The following is a 24,059-nucleotide window of genomic DNA, read 5'->3' on the forward strand; positions in this document are numbered from 1 at the left end:
TGGAGGTGAGGGCAGGTGAGGTAATCGATGATCTGCGCAGGTGTAGTCAGACTCCACGCCTCTTCATAGGACGAATGTTCACAAAATGGTGGCCTTAGCATGATCTGAGGGTGGAGTTTTTAGCCTCTTGATGTCAAAAGATCACTTATCGGACAACTATGTGGGCCGGGTGGATGGGTTGGTGGTCTCAGCTAGCCTGAACTGGACAAAGGGATCCTAATTCCTGAAAAACAGCTCAAAAACCCATTTCCATGGTGACCCAGGTTCCAGGGAGACATTATGTAGAGGAACCTAGTGGAAGTCGGGTAGCATATTGCCTAAATGGCACAGTTAACAATGGGTGGGTAACAACTAAAAACTATTATCATAAATTGCAAAAAAACAAAAAATCTTTAGTTACTATCTACCTAATCATTACTGTTTACTGGTTTCAGTTAGCTCATCTTCCCCATCTACAAGATTGATAGATATGTAATCGTGGGTTTTTTTTTTTTGTATTTTTAATAGTTTAAAATTTTTATGGTTCAACAATTATTATACTTAGTTTCTAAAAAATATGATTGTATTTCCACAAAGGGTTAAAATGTCAAAGCAGACAGTTATATAACTTACCAACACCGAAGTTTCCTAAAGATTCCAATGATACAAGTAAACTCAGGCAGAGATGTAACATTTCTTCCTGTTGAAGTTGGCATCCATGAGACACAGCTTCCAAATTGTCCCTTTCTTCCTCCCTAGGATGTGTTTTGGTTTTGAATTAACAGATGACTTTCGAATGACGTTTTTAGAAACCTTCTTCTCAAAGGATGACGTTTTTGTTTGGAGTTGCCATTTTTGTACCCTTTAATATTACACAGATGGGAAATGCCTGTGATGAATTCCCATTCTCCTACCATCAATGCCCCATAAATCCATAAATTTCAGATATTTTTGGTTGGCCATACGGACAGATAATGTATGTCAAGGACCTTCTTTGTATAAGTTCACTGGTTAATACCATTTTTATGTTTACAAGGAGATCTTGTCAACTCCATTATTCCCTCAGCCATCACCTCAGTAGGAGGATGATGTCTCAGTAGGAGGCTCACAAGCCTGCTGTTGTCTCTTTACTCCCAAATTACATGCATTCATTTTCAAATTAAAATAGTGCTAACCCAGGGGCCGGCCCCATGGCTGAGTGGTTAAGTTCATGTGCTCCCATTGTGGTGGCCCAGGGTTTCCCTGGTTTGAATCCTGGGCGCGGACATGGCACCACTCCTCAGGCCATGCTGAGGCAGTGTCCCACATGTCACAACTAGAAGGGCCCACAACTAAAAATACACAACTGTGTACCAGGGGGCTTTGGGGAGAAAAAGCAAAAATAAAAAAAGAAATATAGTGCTAACCCAGAATTGTAATCCATTCTCTCTCTCCTCCTCAAGGCTTATCCTGTGCCCAGAGGCAATGACTTTCCTCGTTTCCTCGTTAATTATCTAATGAAAACACTTATTTAATGACAAGCACCTTCACTCACTTGAAACTCTAATTCTTCTTATCCATTTTCCTGATATAATTATACCTTAAATTTCAATTAAAATTTTTATCAGAGATTTAATTATTATGACAATATGTTGTTGCTTGTTGACGAAGTGGTGTATCATGCATCATTGTTTTAGTTCCTTTCTTTCAACTTTTTGGTTTTTGGTGGAGTTAATAATTACTTAATTGTCATTAGATATTTGACTAAATCCTCCCATGCCATAAAGCTCTATAATATACTTGTCAAGACAATGTTGCATATAGTCTAGCCTGTCAGATAATATGTCCTGTCTTCTGATTCTCTTGAAGCAGCTCTCCTAGAGCACGTCAGTCTCCTGCTCCACCGTGGACTAGATGCTTTCTTTGTCCATGAGAGAACTTTTGTCGGAGACTTCCCTTCGCTGTAATTGTGGGCATTCCTTTTGATTCTTTTCTGTTCTTTTCTGAATCTCCTGTTTCTTCAATCCCTTGCCTTCCTATTTCTTGGTTTACTTCATTATTTTGGTACATTACATCTTCCAGGAGCTTCTGAAGAAAGTGTGCAAGGGAGTTAGTTTTTGAGAATTTCCATGTCTGACAGCATGGAAATTTGTTTTTCCTCCTACACTGGAACAATAGTTTGGTTGAATATGGAATTCTAGATTGAGAAAATTTTCTTTCAAAATTTTGGAGGTATTATCATTATCTTCTAAATTCCATTGTTGCATTTAGAAGTCTGATGCCATTCTTCTTTCCCATCCATTATATATGGCCCAGTGTTTCCCCTTTAGAAGCTTTTAGAAACTTCTCTTTATCCCTGGTACTCCATTACTTCATGCTGATGATTTTGGTGTGAATCTTTCATTTTTGCCATTGTCCTAAGTTCTTGTGGACTCTTTCAGTCTGGAAACTCATGTCCTACAGTTCTATAAAATTTTCATAAATTATTTCCTTGAAAAGTCCCTTCCCACCATTTTCTATGTTTCTCTCTCTCAGACTCCTATTGGTTGGACTTTGTACCTGCTGGATTATATGGTATATATATATTTTATATATATTATGTATATTTTTGTTGTCTTATATATTCTCATTTATTGTCCTTTTCCTCATCTTTTTGTTGTACTTCCCAGGATATTTTTCTTACTTGACTTTTTTATGTCTTAAAAAATTATTTTGACAGTATTAAACTAACAAGAGTTCTTAACTTTTTTCTGATCATTTCTTTACTTATAGACTTTTAAAATGAAAACAATACTTTTTACCTCTAATTATACTATGATAATTTCTTTGAAATTTTCTTATATGACTACATTGTCTCAATTTTTGCTGAATTATTTTTCCCTTATATCTGTCTCCTTCATGTTGAGGAGTTCCTTAAGTGTTTGTTGACGCTTGCGTATTCTCTCATGTTTATTAGTGAGTCTCACGATGCTGGTTTCAGCACCCACTATCGTATCATTGCCTGACCATCTGTAGCCAATAAATGTTTTAATTCAGGGGAACCAAAATGTTAGTCTGTAAGACTTTAATCTTGGGCAGTTCAGTTTCTCCAGAAAATGGTTCTCTAACAATCTGTGTTGGGGAGAATGTAACTTCTTTCTATAAATGAAATAGAAATCTCTAAATGGTAAAGTAACATGCCAAAATAATGCTTTTAATGTTTTTTTAATGTTTTAAAATCTATTATTTTCACTGATTATCCCAAATTTCCAGTTTTCGAATGGGCAGACCATCTTAGATATGCCACTTTCTGCATACGTGCCATAGCATCTTCTTTTCTGGGATTTCTTATGACAAGTTTTGGGAGTGACACAACGAGGAACACTAGCTACGCATTTCTCCTATCCCACGTGTCCTGATGCCCTCCTAAAGCATCCATTAACTCCAGTGGTATAATAAAAGGATATGATATGAATCTTTAAGGTCAGAAATTAGTTTCTTTCCAGGTACTTATATTTCCCAAAGCTTGTAAGACTCTTGAGTTTTTGTTAAAGATTACAAAGGGCTCCAAGGTAAATTTCAAAAAGTATAGGTTTTGAATTTTGGTTTCTGGTGCAGCATGTAAGAAGCTTGGAAGTCACCAGTCCATCCTAACAACAAGTAAAAAAACTGAAAAAACTGAAAGATCAACAAATCTTCTTAGATATATAAGAGAAGTGAGGTCACAGGGCAAACTGCTGCCCTCGAAATTGGAGAGACTGATAGGTGAATACAGAGAATCACAAATTACAGTGATGGAACAGAAACCCATAAGCAGAAGCCACTGCAGGTGTCACTGCCTGGGTAAGGAGCCCTGGACTGTAATTGATCGATTGCCGGAGGCTCAGCCTGGACAAATCTGAGAGAGAAAATCTCCAGGGGGACCCAGTCATGAAGGGCCCCAAAACTTGTTTGAATTTTACCTCCAGAAGCTTGACCTGGTTCTCTCAGTGAATATCAAAGAAAAATCCCCCTTGTGATTTTGGCAGGGGGAGGGAAAAGGAATCATTTTGAAATGTGCCAGAGCATTCTGTTCTGCTTAAAAAGGTTTGTCTTCAGGAGAAATTATTTAACCAGATCCTGTCCTGCTGGGGTTTAATCAGAGCCTAACTGACCTTGGAGAAGGGAAATATCCATCTTCAGTTCTCTCTAACCTTGTATGTGGGGGGGGCCAGCCTGGTGGCACAGCAGTTAAGTTAGCAGGTTCCACTTCTCGGCGGCCCGGGGTTCGCCGGTTCAGATCCCTGATGTGGACATGGCACCGCTTGGCACACCATGCTGTGGTAGGCATCCCACATATAAAGTAGAGGAAGATGGGCACGGATATTAGCTCAGGGCCAGGCTTCCTCAGCAAAAAGAGGAGGACTGGCAGTAGTTAGCTCAGGGCTAATCTTCCTCAAAAAAAAAAAAACCTTCTATGTGGGAGAAGAGAAATAACTAACTCCAGTCCATTCTAGCCATCCAGTCCGAAATTGGGGGTGGGGGATACTGAGAAGTTCATAGTGAAGTTCGTAGTCTAGAGACACAGGCTTACTAAAAGACTGAGATCTAATCACAGGATTATAAAATGTTCCCCTCCCCCCACACTTTACCAGCACATTACTAAAGGTCTAGTTATAGCAGTTCCTTTTGCCCAGTACATCATGTCCAGGTGTTGAGAAAAAATTACAAGACATACTGAAAGGTGAAAAGCACAGCTGGAAAAGACAGAATCAGCATCAAAATCATACTCAGATATGGCATGGGTGTTGGAATTATCACATTGGGAATTTGAAACAGCTATGATTAATATGCTTAGGGCTCTAATGGATGAAGTAGACGGCATGAAAGAACAGATGGGCAATGTAAGCAGAAAGATGGAAATTCTAGGAAAGATCTTAAAAAAATGCTAGAGGTTAAAAATACTGGAACAGAAATGAAGAATGTCTTTGATGGGATATTAGTAGACTGGACATGCTGGACACGGCTGAGGAAAGAATCTCTGAGCTTGAGGATATCTCAATAGAAACCTCAAAAAAAAAGCCAAGATAAGACTGAAAAAAATGAATAGACTATCCAAGAACTGTGGGACACCTACAAGATGTGTGACATATGCATAATAGGAATACCAGAAGGAGAAGAAGGAGAAAGGAACAGAAGAAATATTTGAAACAATAATGACTGAGATTTTCCCCCAAATTAATGTCAGACACCAAACTACAGATCTAAGAAGTTCAGGGAATACCAAGCAGGACGAGTGCCAAAGAAACTACACCTAGGCGTATCATTTTCAAACTACAGAAAATCAAAGATTAGAAAAAAATCCTGAAATAGTCCAGAGTTAAAAAACACCTCACCTGTAGTGGAGCAAAGATAAGAATTACATCTGACTTATCCTCAGAAACCATGCAAGCAAGAAGAGAATGGAGTGGAATATATAATGCTGAGAGACAGAAAAACACCAACTTAGAATTCTGTACCTTGAAATTATACTTCAAAAGTAAAGGAGAAATAAAGACTTTCTCAGAAAAACAAAAATTGAGGGGATTTGTTGTCAGTAGACCTGCAGGAAATATTAAAAGAAGTTCTTTAGGGAGAAGGAAAATGATACACTTGGGAAACTTGGGTCTGCACAAAGAAAGGAAGAGCGTTGGAGACAAAATAAATGAAAGTAAAATAAAGACTTTTATTTTTCTTATTCTTAACTGCTCTAACATTTAACTTTGTTCAATGTAATAATAGCAAGTGTATTCATATATATATACTAATGTATGCTTATATGTAAGTGAAATTAATGACCATGAAACAAAGTGTGGCAGGGAAGAATTTGAAGTCTTCTGTTATTATAAGGCCTTCGCACTACCCATGGAGTGGTACAGTGTGACTTGAAAGTGGAGTTGGATTAGTTGTAAATATATATTGCAAGATCTAGAGCAATCACTAAAAAGGGTAAAAAAAAAAGTGTAATAGAAATGCTAAGAGAGGAGAAAAGTGGAACACTCAAAACCAAAAAGACAGAAAAGAGTGGGAAAAAAATAGGAACAAAGAACAAGGGCAACAAATAGAAAACAGTAATAAATATGATAAATATTAATCCAGCTATATCAGTAATCACTTTAATGTCAGTGGTCTAAATGCACCAATTAAAAGAGCTTGTCAGAGTGGGTCAAAAACAACTGTATGTTGTTTACAAGAAACCCACTTTAAGTATAAACACATATAGATTAAAAATAAGTGGATGGAGAAACAAATACAGTGCTAACACATATCAAAAGAAAACAGGAGCAGCTATATTAATTTGAAACAGAGCAGACTTCAGACCGAAGAAAGATATCAGGGATAAAGAAGGGCATTACATTATGATAGAGAGGTCACTACTCCAAGAAGACATAACAATCCTCAACATGCTTGCATCTAACAACAAAGCATCAAAACATGTCAGGCATAAACTGATAGAACTACAGGGAGAAATAGATTAATTCACTGTTACAGCTGGAGAGTTCAACACCCCTCTATCAGAAATGGACAGGTCCAGCAGGTAACAATCAGTATGGACATAGTTGAACTCATCAAAACCATCTATCAACTGTATATTATGAACATCTATAGACTACTTCATCCAAAAACAGCAGAATACACATTTTTCTCACATGGAACACACCAAGATACACCACTTTCTGGGCCATAAAACTCACTTTAACACATTTAAAAGAATAGAAATCATATAATGTGTGCTCTCACATCACAGTGAAATTAAACTAGAAACTATCAATAACAGAGAGAGAGCTGGAAAATCCCAAAATACTTGGAGATTTAACAGCATGCTTTTTAATAACACATGGATCAATGAAGAAATCTCAAGAGAAATTTAAAAAGATTTTGAACTAAGTGAAAACAAAAACACAACTTACCAAAATGTGATGGATGAAATGAAAGAGTGCTTAGAGGAAATTTATAACATTGACTATATCTGTTAGGAAAGAAGAAATCTAAAATCAATAATCTAAGCTTCCACCTTAAGAAACTAGAAAAAGATCAAATTAAATCCAAAGAAAGCAGAAGAAAAGAAATAATAAAAATTAGAGCAGAAGTCAATGAAATTTGAAACCACAAATCAATAGAGTAAATCAGTGAAACCAAAAACTGGTTATTTGAAATGATCGACAAAATTGAGGTAACGTTGGTTTATAACATTATATAAATTTCAAGTGTCCATCATTATATCTTTATTTCTGTGTTGACTACATCAGGTTCACTGCCCAAAGACTACCTTCCCTCACCACGCACATGTGCCTACTCACCCGTTTCACCCTCTTCCAGCCCTGCTTCCCCTCTGGGGACCAGCAATCTAATCACTGTATCTATCTGTTTGTTTGTTGTTGTTGTTATTTTTAGCTTCTGTTCATGAGTGAGATCATACCATCTTTGACTTTCTCCATCTGACTTATTTCGCATAACATAATACCCTCAAGTTCTATCCATGTTGTTGCAAATGGCAAGATTTCGTCTTTTTTTATGGTTGAGTAGTATTCCATTGTATACATATACCACATCATCTTTACCCATTTGTCCCTTGATGGGCATTTAGGTTGTTTCCAAGTCTTGGCTATTATGAATAATGCTGCAATGAGCATAGGGATGCATATATCTTTACGCATTTGTATTTTCATGTTGTTTGGATAAATAACCAGCAGTGGAATAGCTGGATCATATGCTAGTTCTAGTCTTAATTTTTTAAGGAATCTCCACACTGTTTTCCATAGTGGCTGCACAAGTTTGCACTCCCACCAGCAGTGTATGAGAGTTCCCTTTTCTCCACAACTTCTCCAACGCTTGTTATTTCTTGTCTTGTTAATTATAGCATTTCTGACGGGCGTGAGGTCATATCTCATTGAAGTATTGATTTGCATTTCCCTAATAATTAGTGATGTTAAACATCTTTCCATGTACCTGTTGGCCATCTGTATATCTTTGGAAAAATATCTGTTCAGATCTTTTGCCCATTGTTTAATTTGGTTGTTTGTTTTTCTGTTGTTGAGATGTATGAGTTCTTTATATATTTTGGGTATTACCCCTTATCAGACATATGGTTTGCAAATATCTTCTCCCAATTGTTAGGTTGTCTTTTCATTTTTTTGATGATTTCCTTTGCTGTGCAGGTTTTTAGTTTGATGTAGTCCCAATTGTTTATTTTTTCTTTTGTTTCCCTTGCCTTGTCATACATGGTATTTGAAAATATGCTGCTAAGACCGATGTCAAAGACCGTACTACCTATGCTTTCTTCTAGAAGTTTTGTGGTTTCAAGTCTTACATTCAAGTCTTTAATCCATTTTGAGTTAATTTTTGTGTATGGTGTAAGATAATGGTCTACTTTCATTCTTTTGCATTTGGCTGTCCAGTTTTCCCAACACGATTTATTGAGGAGACTCTCCTTTCTGCATTGTATGTTCTTGGCTCCCTTGTTGAAAATTAGCTGTCCATAGATGTGTGGGTTTATTTCTGAGCTCTTCATTCTGTTCCACTGATCTGAATGTCTGTTTTTGTGCCAGTACCATGTTGTTTTGGTTACTATAGCTTTGTAGTATATTTTGAAATCAGGGAGTGTAATACCTCCAGCTTTATTTTTTTTCCTCAAGATTCCTTTGGCTATTCAGGATCTTTTGTTGTTTCATATAAATTTTAGGATTCTTTGTTCTATTTCCGTGAAATATGTGGTTGGAACTTTGATAGAGATTGCATTGAATCAGTAGATTGCTTTAGGATGTATGGATGTTTTAACTGTTAATTGTTCCAATCCAAGAGCATGGAATATCTTTCCTTTCATTGTGTCTTCTTCAGTTTCTTTCAACAATGTTTCATAGTTTTCAGTGTATAGGTCTTTCACCTCTTTTGTTAAAATTATTCCTAGATATTTTATTCCTTTAGTTGCAATTGTAAATGGGATTGTATTTTTAACTTCTCTTTCTGCTCCTTTGTTGTTAGTCTATAGGAATGCAACTGATTTTTGTATGTTGATTTTGTATCCTGCAAATTTACCATATTCGTTTATGATTTCTAATAGTTTTTGGTGGATTCTTTAGGATATTCTATGTATAAAATCATGTCATCTTCAAATAGTGACAGTTTAACTTCTTCCCTTCCAATTTGGGTCCCTTTTATTTCTTTTTCTTGCCTGATTGCTCTGGATATGATTTCCCATACTGTGTTAAATAAGAGTGGTGAAAGTAGACATCCTTGTCTGGTTCCTGTTCTTAAAGGGATAGCTTTCAGTTTTTCTCCATTGAGCATGATATTAGCTGTGGGTTTGTCATATGTGGCCTTTATTATCTTGAGGTACTTTCGTTTTATACCCATTTTATTCAGTTTTTATCATAAATGGATGTTCTATCTTGTCAAGTGCTTTCTCTGCTTCTGTTGAGATGATCATATGATTTTTATTCTTCATTTTGTTAACGTGGTGTATCACGTTGATTTATTTGTGGATGTTGAACCATCCCTGCATCCCTGGAATAAATCTCACTTGATCATGGTGCATGATCTTTTTAATGTAATGTTGTATTCTATTTGCTAGTATTTTCTTGAGGATTTTTGCATCCATCTTCATCAGTGATATTGGCCTGTAATTTTCTTTTTTTGTGTCGTCCTTGTCTGGTTTTGGTATCAGGTTAATATTGACCTCATAGAATGAGTTACAAAACTATCTCTCCTCTTCAATTTTTTGAAGGAGTTTGAGAAGGATAGGTATTAATCTTCTTTGAATATTTGGTAGAATTCAACAGGGAAGCTGTCTGGTCCTGGGCTTGTAATTTTGGAAGGTTTTTGATTACTGTTTCAATCTCCTTACTGGTGATTGGTCTATCCAAATTCTCTGTTTCTTCTTGATTCAGTTTTGGAAGGTTATGATTCTAAGAATTTATCCACTTCTTGATTATCCAGTTTGTTGGTGTATAGCTTTTCATTGTGTTCTCTTAGAATCTTTTGTATTTCTGCAGTATCCCTTGTAATTTCTCCTGTTTCATTTCTGATTTTACTTATTTGAGGCTTCTCTCATTTTTTTCTTGGTGAGTCTAGCTAAAGGCTTGACAATTTTATTTATCTTTCCAAATAACGAGCTCTTAGTTTCATTGATTTTTTTCTATTTTATTTTTAGTCTCTGTTTCATTTATTTCTGCTCTGATTTTTATTATTTCCTTCATTCTACTGATTTTGGGCTTTGTTTGTTCTTCTTTTTACAGTTCCTTTATGTTCACTATTAGATTGTTTATTTGGGATTTTTCTTGTTTGTTGAGGTAGGCCTGTATTGCTGTAAACTTCCCTCTTAGAACTGCTTTTGCTGTATCCCATAAATTTTGGCGTGTAAGATTTTCATTTTCATTTGTCTCCAGGTATTGTTTGCTTTCTCCTTTGGTTTCTTCATTGATCCAGTAGTTGTTCAGTAGCATTTTGTTTAATCTCCATATATTTGTGGCTTTTCTAGTTTTCTTTTTTTGAAATTAAGTAGAAAATACTATTTAATGTCAACAGTATTTGGGTGCCAATGTAGCACCCAAAAAGATGAAATACTTATGTATAAATCTAAGAAAATATTTATGAGATCTATATGAGGAACACTACAAAACTGTAATGAAAGATATCAAAGAAGAATTAAATAAATGGAGCAATGTTGCATGTCTGTGCATAGGAAGACTCAATATTTTCAAGATGGCAGCTCTTCCCAACTTGATCTACAGACTCAGTGTAATCCCAACCAAAATCTCAGTAAGTTATTTTGTGGATATTGACAGACAGATTAATTCAAAGTTTGTATGGAAAGGGCAAAGACCCACAATGGCCAACACACTATTGAAAGAGAAGAACAAAGTTGGAGGACGGACACTATCTGATTTCAAGACTTACTACAAAGGTACAGTAATCAAGAGAGTTTAATATCAGCAAAAATACAGACAAATAGGTCAATGGAACAGAAAAGAGAGCCCAGAAATAGACGCACATAAACATAGTCAACTGATCTTTGACAAAGGAGTAGATACAATACAACTCAGAAAAGATGCTGTTTTCAAAAATTGATGTTGAACAACTAGACATCCACAAGCAAAAAAACGAATCTGGACATAGACCTTATACTCTTCACTCAAATTAACTCCAAATGGATCATAAACCTAAATTTAAAATGCAAAAATATGAAACTCTTAGAAGATATCCTAGGAAGAAATCTAGATGACCTTGGGTTTGACAATGACATTTTAGGTAGAACAAAGGCAAGATCCATGAAAGAAAGAATTGATAAACTGGATTTCAGTAAAATTAAAAACTTTTGCTCTGCAAAAGACACTGTCAAAAGACTAAAAAGATAAACCACTGGCTGGGATAAATATTTGCAAAAGACATATCTGATAAGGAATTGCCATCCAAAATACACAGAGAACCCTTAGAAACTCAACAATAAGCAAAAAAACAATTAAAAAATGGGCCAAAGATCTGAACATAGACGTCACCAAAGAGGATATACAGATGGCAAATAAACATATGAAAAAATCCTCCACATCATATGTCATCAGGGAAATGCAAGTTAAAGCAGCAGTAAGATAGTACGATACACCTATCGTAATGGCCAAAATCCAGAACACTGACAACACTAAATGCTGGAGAAGATGTGGAACAACAGAAACTGATGGGAATGCAATTGCTGGTGAGATTGCATTGCTGATAGCAATGATAAAATGAGACTGCTATGTTGGAAGATAGTTGGGCATTTGGTGGTTTCTTACAACACTAAACATACTCTTACCATATGGTCCAGGAAATCGTGCTCCTTGGTATTTTCCCAAAGGAGTTGAAAACTTATGTCCACACAAAAACCCGCACACGAGTGTTTATGGCAGCTTTGTTAATAATTGCTAAAACTTGGAAGCAACCAAAATGCCGTTCAGTGGTGAATGGATAAATAGACTGTGGTGCATCCAGACAGGGGAATATTATTCAGTGCTAAAACCAAATGAGCTATCAAGTCCTTGATACAGATCCCGTGGACTTTAAATGTATATTACTAAGTGAAAGAAGCCAATCTCAAAATGCTACATACTGTATCATTTTAACTGTATGACTTTCTGGAAAAGGCAAAACTATGGAGACAGTAAAATGATTAGTGGTTTCTGAGGATTGTGGGGAGAGAAAGATAAATAGGCAGACGAGAGAGGATTTTTAGAGCGGTGAGTCTCCTCTGTATCATACTATGATGATGCATACATGTCGTTATACATATGTTCAAACCCATAGTGTGTACCGCACCACAAGTGATCCCTAATTGTAACAGTGGACTTGGGTTATAATGGTGTGTCCTTGTGGGTTAATCAACTGTAACAAATATACCACCATGGTAGAGGATGTTGATAGTGGAGGGGACCTATGCACGTGTGAGGGCAAGGGGGTCTTTGGGAATTCTCTACACTTTCTGCTCAACTTTTCTGTGAATCTAAAATTGCTCTTAAAAAATAAATCTGGTATTAAAAACTGTAAGATTTTCCAGGAGGTAGTATCTTCTCTAGTGTATTGTTATGGATTGTGCCATTCCTAATCTTCAATAGAATAGCCGTTTTCACCGTAAAGCTTTCTTGTTTCATGTATGAAATGTTATATGGTATGCCGTCTATATATTTTCCCTTTATTCTCATGTTTTTTCTTTTATATTCCTCTATTTTTTTTTTCACTTGTGCATTGGTCAAACTCTAGTATGGAGATCAGTTTAACTTTGTTTACTTTTTTCTCAGCTCAATATTTAGTATATTTTATATTCTTTGATTGTCTCAAGGGTAATTTTTCTATTTTACTTGTAATTAATTAACATTAAAAATGAAAAATTGGAACTTTATAAATGTGATAAACCAAGGTATTCTAGAAATGTTTTAAAATGAAATTTTGTTTTCTGGCTAGGAATATAAAAAATAGAAAAAACGTATTTTTTACTGTTTCACGTTGAAAAGTATGGTAAGAATTATCTATGAGCTTATATCTATTAATATTTTATCAGTGTATTTACTTCCCTCTCATAGTACTGCAAGCACCAGTGAGATTGTCTAGCACTGATTTTATTTTTGAAATCCCAGTACATACTATGGATCCTAAAAAGAAGGTCACAAAAACTCAGGTATGTATAGAGAACTGGTGCAGTTTCAACTGTTTTAGTTTATTGAGTTGATTATTTTGAAGCATGTGTTGTAAGAATACTTTCATTTTGAGAGAGCTTGCATATATATATATTGTATTTCTCAAGTAATGGTCAAAGCATACAAACACATATAAAGCCATTTATTTTATATATGTATATATTTAATAAGACTATTCAAAATAGTTTAAATAGAATTAAATTATCCCTCTCTCCTTGTATAAATGGAAGCTATGATTAAAATTAATGTAAAATATGTTCCATACAGGTAAGGAAATGTGGTAAGAGGCAATAATAAAAATGGAAAATGTCCATGTATATTATAAAGTGACTTCTATGATAACCTGATTTTTTCCTGCTAGATATCTCTGCTTCTCTTCTAATTATGAATCCATCTAGAGAGAAAAAAACGAGAGACGTGCGTAAGAAGAAAGCTCATGTGTACCTTGTAGAGATTTGTATTTGTAGTTCCCCTTTTCTGTCTTATATATTGCTTTTCCTACAATCAATTTTGAACCTCTGTAGTTTTGTAGAAAATTATGTGGAGAAAATATTTAATATCACATCCATAAAATAATAGCAGAGTGCTATATGAAATTAGAGGTAGAGAACAATAAAGGACCTCTTCTGAAATTAAAATGTGACTGTTTCAAGCAAAAATAGTCAGTAAAACTTCCTTTTTTAATTGAAATAGCTAGTTTTATTTTTTTAATTTTAGGCATTGTGATAGGTGTGTGATAGTATCTCATTGTGGTTTTTTTTTTTTATTTTATTTTTTTCCTTTTTCTCCCCAAAGCCCCCTGGTACATAGTTGTGTATTCTTCGTTGTGGGTTCCTCTAGTTGTGGCATGTGGGACGCTGCCTCAGCGTGGTCTGACGAGCAGTGCCATGTCCGTGCCCAGGATTCGAACCGACGAAACACTGGGCTGCCTGCAGCGGAGCGTGCGAACTTAACCACTCGGCCACGGGGCCAGCCCCTCATTGTGGTTTTAATTTACATTTCCCTAATTACTAATGATGTTAAAAACATTTTGTCATGTGTTCATTTGCTATATATGTATATCCTTTTTTATTTTTATTTTTTTTATTTCGGTAACATTGGGTTGTAACATTATATAACTTTCAGATGTACATCATAATATATTTCGAATTGTAGTCAGTAAGACTTCTAACTGTAATGTGACTTCAAGTGTGCAGAAGGCCTTGTATGTGGGGCTAGAAAGGAAGCTTTAGTGAAGTGAATTGGATTGAGTTCTAGAGAAAAACAATCCCTTCATAAGTGTGGGATTATTTAAATCACTGAAATTTTATTCAGTTGGTATGATAAAAGATGATCTGGACAATAAAAGCCTTCTCTCTTGAGTGGCAAAGGAGTCACATTGACCCCACAGAAAAGGAAATGTGACTCTAATACACTGCTTGGATTTGCCATGAATAATATTTACAGAGTCAGAATAAAATGTATAATACAGAGAAGTCTCAATATGTTTATGGAGCATAATTAAAATGTGATCATATGTAATGTATTATATATAAAATGACGTGTATAATATGTACAACATGTATGTGAAGGTTAAGTTGACAGGAGAGTTGGGAATGGTAGAAAAAAGAGGAGTGAAATTTGTCTTACATAGTTGGTAATTAAAGGGAGTTGTCTACAGTTGACAGAAAAAGAACTAGAGATATAAATATATCACTTAAAGTTACCAGGTGACTAATGAAAGAATTAAGAGAGTATAAATATCCAAAATGGGGAGGTGAGAGGAGTGGAGGTAGTGCAAATGAGAGAAATCCTTGTCTTTACCAGTGGGCAATCAAGAGGCAGTATCTGAATCTGATAAATCATGAAATAGCCATGTGATAGTCAGAATTATGGCCCCCAAAGTTGTCCAAATCCTGATCCTCAGAATTTGTGAGTACACTACTTTATGTTGCAAAAGATACTTGGCTGATGTGTAATGTGATTAAGATTAAGGACCCTGAACAAGGGAGATTATCCTAGATTTTCTGGGTGGTCCCAGTCTACTCACAGGAGTAGTTGAAACCAGAGAACCTTTCCTGACTGTGATCAGAAGAAGGGCAGAGAGATGCGATGTTGCTGGATTTGAAGACAGTGGAAGGGGGGCTGCCAGCCAAAGAATGTCTGACCTCTAGAAACTGAGAATGGCAGGGAAACACATTCTTCCCTAGAGCCTCCAGAAAGTCTCATAGTTCCTTCTAACGCCTCCGTCTTAGTCCAGTGTCATCTGTGTTGAACTTCTAACCTACAACACTGTAATATAATCAATTTGTGTTATTTAAACCTCTGCATTTGTGGTAATTTGTTATGGCAGCAATAAAAAACCTAAAGGAAGCCATATCGGCATTGCATTTAGAATAAGGCTCTAACTATTAGAGAAAATCCAAATCAGAATTGGCTGAAATTGGTTGCTTCTGGAAAGCAGAACTGTTGATGAGGAGGAATTGAGTTGGGACAGCTGTTTTTTATAAGCGTTTTTGAACTTTCTGTGTAAGCTGTGTACATGTATCATTTTGATAAAATTGTAAAAAAATAACACAGTACTACACATACTAAACAAACTAAACAATGTTCCTCTATAGTTGACTGCGTCAGTTCTAATCTTAGGATAGGATATGGAAATGGATAGTATTTTAGAGATCTTACACCATTTGCTCAATTTCAGAATGAGAAAAATGAGGCATTCAAATAGCCAGTACGATTTTGTGCCCACCTTCTGTTTTAAAAGATGTTTTATTTATAAGATGCAAATAAACTTTGTTATAAAAGACACAAATATTAGCACTAAATAGATGTTCAAGTACTTAGAGACATTAGGAGTAAAACCAACTCTTCTTTTTATGCTAAATATTTTAAATCAATCATACTTTAGAAAGAAACAAAGTACATTATTTTGTTGGGGTGACCATTGCATGGATCATTCTGTACTCTTCAGATTTTTGAAGAGTAAAGTTAATAGAAAACCTGGTTGAAGGTTTTCATTTTAATGTAGGTTGCGCTGGGAAGATGAGTCTGTACACAACTCTTGCCCATAGCCCCCAGATTTACCAAAACGTTACAAAGACAGTGCAGAGGGTTGCTCTATACTTTTCACACAACTTTCCTTAATGGTAACACCTTATACAACCATAGAACATTTTTCAAAACTAAGAAATGAGCATTAGTACAATATTATTAACTAACAACAGGTTCTCTTCGAATTTCACTGGGTTTTCACTAATGTCCTTTTACTGTCCCAGAGTCCAATCCAGGATTCCATATTGCATTTACTCTCCTCTGTCATGTGACAGGCCCTCAATGTTGCTAATTTTTATATGACTTTGACAATTTTAAAAAGGGTACTGGTCTGGCATTTTTTTCAGAATGTTCTTTAGTTTTGGTTTATCTGATGCTTTCCATCTGACTAGACTGAGCTCTTATTTTCTATGGGTTTTAGGGAAGAATGTCAGGGAGGTGGAATGTCCTTTTTGTCACATCATGTGAAGGGAGTCCCTGATATTAACGTGACTTATCACTGGTTTTGTATACTAGATTTCTTCACTGTAAACCTGGAGAAACTATTTTTCCCTTTCCACACCCTATACGTTGGAAGTGAGTCGTCAGTTTTAGCCCACACTCAACAGATAGGGGGTTAAGCTCCACCTTCTGGATGAGGGGTGTTTACATATATTATTTGCAATTTTTCTGTAAGAAAGATTATTCTTTCCCTCCATTTATTTTTTATTTTATTACTTAAAATATCAGTATGGGCTTACATACATTTATTTTATACTTTCAGTTATAATCCAATATTACATTGTTTTGCTGCTAAAATTGTTTCAGTTTGGCCGTTAGGAGCTCTTTTAGACTGGCTCTTTGACATACTCCTATCATGATCTTTGAGCATTCTCTTACTTTCTGGCACTACAAAATGGTCTAGGATTGTCTTTTACTTTACTTGTTCCAGCTCTAGAATCAGTATTTTCTCTGAGAAGCCCCAGTACTTTTTATGGGAGAATGGTATTTAGAAACCACCATCTGTGCACTAGGTTTGCTAGCTGCTAATGGAGGGTCATGTGTTCTAGGCCCTTTTGGCAAATAGAGTGAGGAAATATTTGTATGTGTGCCAACCTGTGAATACACATAGAATTACCTCTCTATTATCTATCTAGCTATCAATCTATCTATGCATCTATCTCTAAACATGAGTTCAGACTGATATCTCTGACTCTAACCCAGCACCACAAGGTTCATTCCAGTCTCTTCCTTCCTCATGTTTAACTCCTTTCTCTTACAATGAGAAATCTGGCTGTCTTATTTACAATCTGTTTACCTATTGTATGACCCTAGTATACTAGTAAAGAAGTTTCAGAATTTTTAACCTGTAGCACATTAGAATTGCTAAAACATTTACCACTAGAGTACAGTGTTTATAAAGAGTAACTTTTTGTCGTTAGCTTTATAGTTTCCAGTCAAAGCAGTCTTCCGAAGTTACTTTGGCCACTCCCCCCTACACTCACTAACTTCAGTAAGATTGTTTCATACATTTTTAATACAGTTTGTCATAGTCTACAATCCATCCTGTGATCTCCAACATCTTGGTTGATTTTTTAAATTTTTATTCATTTACGTTCACTCTTTGTAGTATACAGATCTATGGGTTTTAAAAAATGTATAGAATAACTGATCTACCACTTCAATACCATAATAACATTATAAGGAATTGCCAAACTGTTTTCCAAAGTGACTGTGCTATTTTGGATTCTCACAAGCATGAATGAAGGCTCTTGTTACTCTTGCATCCTTGCTAGCTAGCATAATATTTTGCTATTTTTATTTTACCTCTATCCTTTGTCTACTTTTCCTAGTTGTTAATAGGCTCTGAACATATTTGCATACCCCTTTGTTTGCCTAACATTTCTTTTAAAACATTTTACCTATGATTACCACTTTTAATGGCTTCACTTTGTGTATAGGCCCATCAAGTTGTTATGTAATACAAACTAAATTTTATATTGCACATCATAATTTTTATAATTTTTTTCTTTTATTTCTTTTTGTATGAATAGGATCTTATCTTACATAATACTTCAAAAAAAGCTGTGGCATGGACTTTGGATATTAGTAATACTGGCAAACTTTTCCGAGATGGCACATTCAAGTTCAGTGTACTGAAGGGGGTTTTGCAAGCACATGAAGAGTGTAATGTTTCCATAAGTTTTTGTCCAAGTAAGTACTTTTCCTTATATTTGTTGTTGATATTTGAATTTATCCTTCCATGTTATTTTATTTTATGATGTATACAAAAGTTTAGATTATTTATTATATGTTCTTAAAACTCTTTCAAGAAGTTTATCACTAAGTTTTGTGATAACCATCCTCAAAAGTGGCTCCCAGTGATCCTCACCTCCTGGTGTTCATGCCCTTGAATAGTCCCCTCCCACATCAAATAGGGCTGACATGTGACCCATGGGATATTATGGGTGTGACGGTGTGTGACTTCCAAGACTAGGTCAGAAAAGGCATTGCAACATCTGGTTTGTACTCTTGGAATGCTTGCTTTGGGGGAAGTTGGCCACCTTGTCTCTCTGTATTTCCACTTCTTTTTGACTGTTTTTTATTACATCAACTTTGTTGTACCTTTTTATAATTGGTATGACAAATTTTCTATCATTAAACATCTATTACAAGAATTCTTGGTAATTCTTACACATTTACTTTTTGAAATGAACTCTAGATTATTTTTTTCTAGTTTCTAGAAGAAGGCATGTAATTGAGTTTTTCCTTTCAAAGAATAGCATATTTTTCCAGTAATTAAAGTTTTATTTTATATGCATCATTATTGTGCATGAGATTTTTTTCCATTATTCTTTTTAATTAACCATCACTGTGTGAAAAGAATATACCTGTATTTTATCTGGCACTTGGCTCCTGGACTGAACTTCTCTGGTTAGAAATGGAAGTTTACAAATATTATTCTCTATAGCTTTCTAAGTACATAGTTTATAATCTAAAATCATGGTAACTAATAAATTTGTCTCTTCATTTATGATATTTATGCCTTTTCTCTTCCTCCTCCCTCTTATCCTCCTCCTGAATCTGTTAATACAATGTTGTTACATTGCTTTACAATTGTTACTGCAGTCTGTCTGAATGTGTTACTACAATGGCAGTTTCTTAAAATTTTCTTGACTCCAATAGTTTTTCTCTGTATATTTGAATGTTATGAAAAGTTTGTGTCTATCTTTTATAAATAAGTATGTACATTTAAAATGATATTCTTTGTTCTACCAGATGCTTTTTGTTTGAATGCTGTTTGTGTGATATATTGCCATTTTGTCTGCCTTTGGCTGATATATCACTTTATTTTCAATCTGTGTCTTTTAAATTTAGGGTAAATATTGTAAACCAAAGGAATTTGCTTTTCTTCTTGAGAAAGATTGAAATGTGGTTTTTAGGAATGGAATTGAACTTATTTATATTTCATGTTATAATACCTATTTGTTCATTTTCATGCAATTTTATTTCATATTTCATTTGTATCATATTGTCTTAAATTTTATATATTGATCAAGTTTTTGTTTTACATACTATACATCTTATTTCTATTCTATACGTGGTTTTCTTTAAACCTTTGAAAACATTTATTTTTGAAATATATTTTCCTATCAGTTCTAAGATGAAACAGTATCAGTGAACTTACCCACAGAAAAAGTAAAAGTCATAGTAGGAGTTTCTTTCTTTCTATTCTCAGTAGCTCAAGAATTTGTTGAAATAATTTGGAATTTTATTTCCAGTTAGTGTGTTTTGTAAAACATCGTGCATCATTCCATTCGCCCCCTCTTCTTACTCAGTGGGCTGGAGACTTCTCCATCTCTCAGGCATTGAGGTAGCAGGAGGCAAGGCGCTAGCACATCAAAGCTAGCCGATTAGATGAGTGCTGGGCTTGTCAGGATCGAGCAGCTGGATGGAGAATGGAATCCTTGAAGAGTTAGAGTTGAATTACAGGGTAATTTTGACTTGGAACCGAGGTTCCAGCTCGAGTTGCTTGACCCTCTGGTTGCCACTATTTTTTTTCTTTCAGTGTAGCCATTTTTGCTTTTCCTTGCTTATATGACACTGAACATAGCCCTCAAAGCTTTTCCTTATTAGTTATTTCCAAATCAAGTATGTATTTCTTTTCTGGTTTTCTGAGTTGTTTTTACTGCTCGTTAAGTTGAGGAAACTTCTAGAGGAAGAAAAAGATACCTTCTATTTTGCCTTAAATTCTTTCTTTTTTTTTTAAAGATTTTATTTTTTTTCCTTTTTCTCCCCAAAGCCCCCCAGTACATAGTTGTATATTCTTCGTTGTGGGTCCTTCTAGTTGTGGCATGTGAGACGCTGCCTCAGCGTGGTTTGATGAGCAGTGCCATGTCTGCGCCCAGGATTCGAACCAACGAAACATTGGGCTGCCTGCAGTGGAGCGTGCAAACTTAACCACTCGGCCGCGGGGCCAGCCCCTTAAATTCTTATATTTTAATTAGATACCTTAAGAAAGACAAAATGCACATTCAGATGCAATTATTTTTACATACTTGTATAACTATACTTAGTTTTTAATAGCAATTTTATTTAAATTCAATTCACACACAAGTTCACCTTAAAAGGTGCACAGTATAGTGGTTTTCAGGATACTCACAGTTGTGCAACCATCACCACAGTCTAATTTTAGAGCATACTCATCACCTGAAAAGGAAAGCCCATATCCATTAGTAGTCACTCCCCATCTCCCCTTCCATTTGACTACTGCTCACTGGTAATTTATTTCCTGTCTTTAGGAATATGATTACTGTGGACATTTCATATAAATGGAATCGTACAATGTGTGTCCTCTCGTGATTGGCTTTTTTCCCATAGCATAGTAATTCCAAGATTCATCAATGTGGTAGCATGAACCAGTACTTAATTCCTTTTTATTGGCAAATAATTGTGTGGATATATCACATTTTGTCTATTCCTAAACATTCAGTGCCCATTCAGTTGATGAACATTTGGATCATTTCTATGTTTTGGCTATTCTGAGTAAAGTAGTTATGAGCATTCATGTACAGTTTTGTGTGGACATGTTTTCATTTATTTAGGTGTATATCTTGGAGTGGAATTGTCAGATCATAGGATAATTTGATGGTTAACATTTTAAGAAACTGCCAAACTGTTTTTACAAAGCAAGTGTAACAATTTAAAATCCCACCAGCAGTGAATGAGGGTTCCAATTTCTCCACATCCTTGCTAGCCCTTCTTATTATCATTTTTATTATAGCTATCCTAATGAGTGTGAAGTGATATCTCATTGTAGTTATTATTTGCTTTTCCCTGGTGACTACTGATATTGAGCATTTTTTCATGTGCTTATTGTCAATTTGTTTATCATCTTTGGAGAAATGTCTATTGAAATCCTTTGTCCATTTTGAAATTCGACTGTCTTTTTATTTTTGAGTTGTCAGTGTTCTTTATATATTCTGAATGAACTTCCCTTATCAGATATGCTATTTGAAAATATTTTATTCCATTCTGAGATTTGTCTTTTCACTTTCTGGTGATGAATGACAACCGATGCAAAATAGCTTTTAACTTTGATGAAGTCTAGTTTATCTAATTTTTCTTTTGTTACTTAGGTTTTTTAAGTGTTATATCTAAGAAAACATTACATAACCCAAGGTCATGGTGATTTACTCATATTTTTGCCTAAAGTTTTATAATTTTATCTCTTACATTTAGGTCTGTGATCTATTTTGAGTTATTTCTTAATATGGTTTAAGGTAGGCTCCAACCTCATTCTTTTGCATGGGCATATCTTTGTCCCAGCACCATTTATTGAAAAGATATTTTTTCCTCACTGAATTGTCTTGGTACCCTTGTTGACAATCAATTGGCCATAAACAGAAATGTTTCTTTCTGTTACCCTGGCATTAGAGAATGGCTTGGGAAGTATTCCCTTCATTTCCATTTTTGTGAAGATTGATATTACTTCTTCATGACATGTTGAGTAGATTTCACCAATGAAGCCATTTGGGTTTCGGCTGTCCTACATGAGAAGTTTTTGATTGGTACTTCAATCTCTTTCTATAAGTGTATTCAGATTTTATATTTATTCTTGAATCAGTTTAAATACTTTGTGTCTTTCTAGGGATTTGTCCATTTCCTGTATGTTATCTAGTTGGTTTATATACACCTGTACGTTGTGTTCTCTTACAGTCCTTTTATTAAATTTCTGTAAAGTGAATAGTGATTTTCCCTTTTTTATTCATGATTTTTGTAGTTTGAATCTTCTCTTTTTTTCTTGGTCGTTCTTGCCAAAGGCTTTTCAAATTTGATAATGTTTTCAAAGACCAACTTTTGATTTTATTGATTTTCTTAATTTTTTCTTATACTCTATTCAATTAATTTATTTTCTAATATTTACTATTTCCTCTCTTCTGCTTTGTTTGGTTGTAATTTGCTCTTTTTCCCTTGTTTCTTGTGGTGCAAGGTTAGATATTGAATTGAAACTTACTTCTTTTCTTTTGAGGAAGATTATCCCTGAGCTAACATCTGCTGCCAATCCTCCTCTTTTTTGCTGAGGAAGACTGGCCCTGAGCTAACATCCGTGCCCATCCTCCTCCGTTTCATATGTAGGATGCCTGCCACAGCTGGCTTGATGATCGGTGTGTAGGTCCATGCCCGGGATCCAAACCCATGAACCCCGGGCCGTCGAAGAGGAGCACACAAACTTAATCACTATGCCACTGGGCTGGCCGCAAACCATAACTTTTCATAGCTTCTTGCCCTGCCATATTCTGATTCCCACTTTACCTAAGGTTCCTCCTGAGAGTACTCTCTCTGTAAATCACTTGCAGCAGAATCTTTGGGATACTACAATCTAAATAAAATATGACTAATATTATCAAAAGAAAGGGGCCGGCCCCGTGGCTGAGTGGTTAAGTTCACGTGGTATGCTGCGGCGGCCCAGTGTATCGCTGGTTTGGATCCTGGGCGCAGACATGGCACCGCTCGTCAGGCCACGTTGAGGTGGCATCCCACATGCCACAGCTAGAAGGACCTGCAACTAAGATATACAACTGTGTACCAGGGGGGATTTGGGGAGATAAAGCAGGGAAAAAAAAAAGATTGGCAACAGGTGCCAATCTTAACAACAGCAAAAAGAACCTATTATAACTTTTAAGCTTTTCAGACAGTTCATTGAACTGTGTATTCTCTCAATAATATTCTATTAGCACTATGTTGCATTAACTCCATGTCCTGCTCCATCTATTGACATAGGATTGTACAATCAGTTTAGTTTATGTATGAGAAACAGTACCTAGGATTCTGTGATTAGTAGATTTAAGAAATGTTCCATCTTTTATTACTTCTGTTTAGAACTCAAAATGTGATAGAAAACATCAAATATTCTCCATATTCTGAAGTTTATTTTGTGAAAATAACTAGGTTTCATTATGTATTTCTGTATATTTCTGTGTTTTTCTTCTCAGTTTCAATGTCTTGTCCTGAAAGAAATAGCACAAAAGCTAGTCCAGCTAAAGCCACCATCTGTATTTCTATACAGAGCTTTTCCTTTATGTCCCTATCAATATTTATATACAGATGAAATGGACTGAACAGTCCAGAAGGAAATAAGAAACATTTCTGTCTGACTTTTCCTTCCGTATGGGGCTGAACCTAAGCAGTCAAATCTATGGGTTCCCTCCTTAGGATCTCAAGCTAACTCTTAAAAACATTGAACATGCCTGTAACACCTTTATATTACTTGCATCTCAGATACTAGAGAAGGCACACTTGAGCTTAAAAACATGTTATTGAATCCAGAGTCGTATTAGGTTACACAAGGAACCACCTTCTCCATGACCCCAGAAACCTTTGACAGGTCTGAAACCCAGAAATAATCTCAAAGCAGCCCATTCGATT

The 24,059-nt window shown here is 35.4% G+C and overlaps 1 protein-coding gene across 1 annotated transcript in view; it reads left to right on the plus strand.

The window, feature by feature from the left end:
* The window catches only part of CFAP47 (cilia and flagella associated protein 47), a 423,229-nt gene that overhangs the window by 93,904 nt on the left and 305,266 nt on the right, over positions 1-24,059 (plus strand). The window contains exons 23-24 of the mRNA XM_023634518.2: positions 13,005-13,099; positions 18,185-18,344. Of these exons, the coding sequence (XP_023490286.2) occupies positions 13,005-13,099; positions 18,185-18,344 (255 nt within the window). The remainder of the gene's footprint in view (positions 1-13,004; positions 13,100-18,184; positions 18,345-24,059) is intronic.

This window comes from Equus caballus, chromosome X (genome assembly GCF_041296265.1).
Source record: "Equus caballus isolate H_3958 breed thoroughbred chromosome X, TB-T2T, whole genome shotgun sequence".
NCBI classification, from domain to species: Eukaryota; Metazoa; Chordata; class Mammalia; order Perissodactyla; family Equidae; genus Equus; species Equus caballus.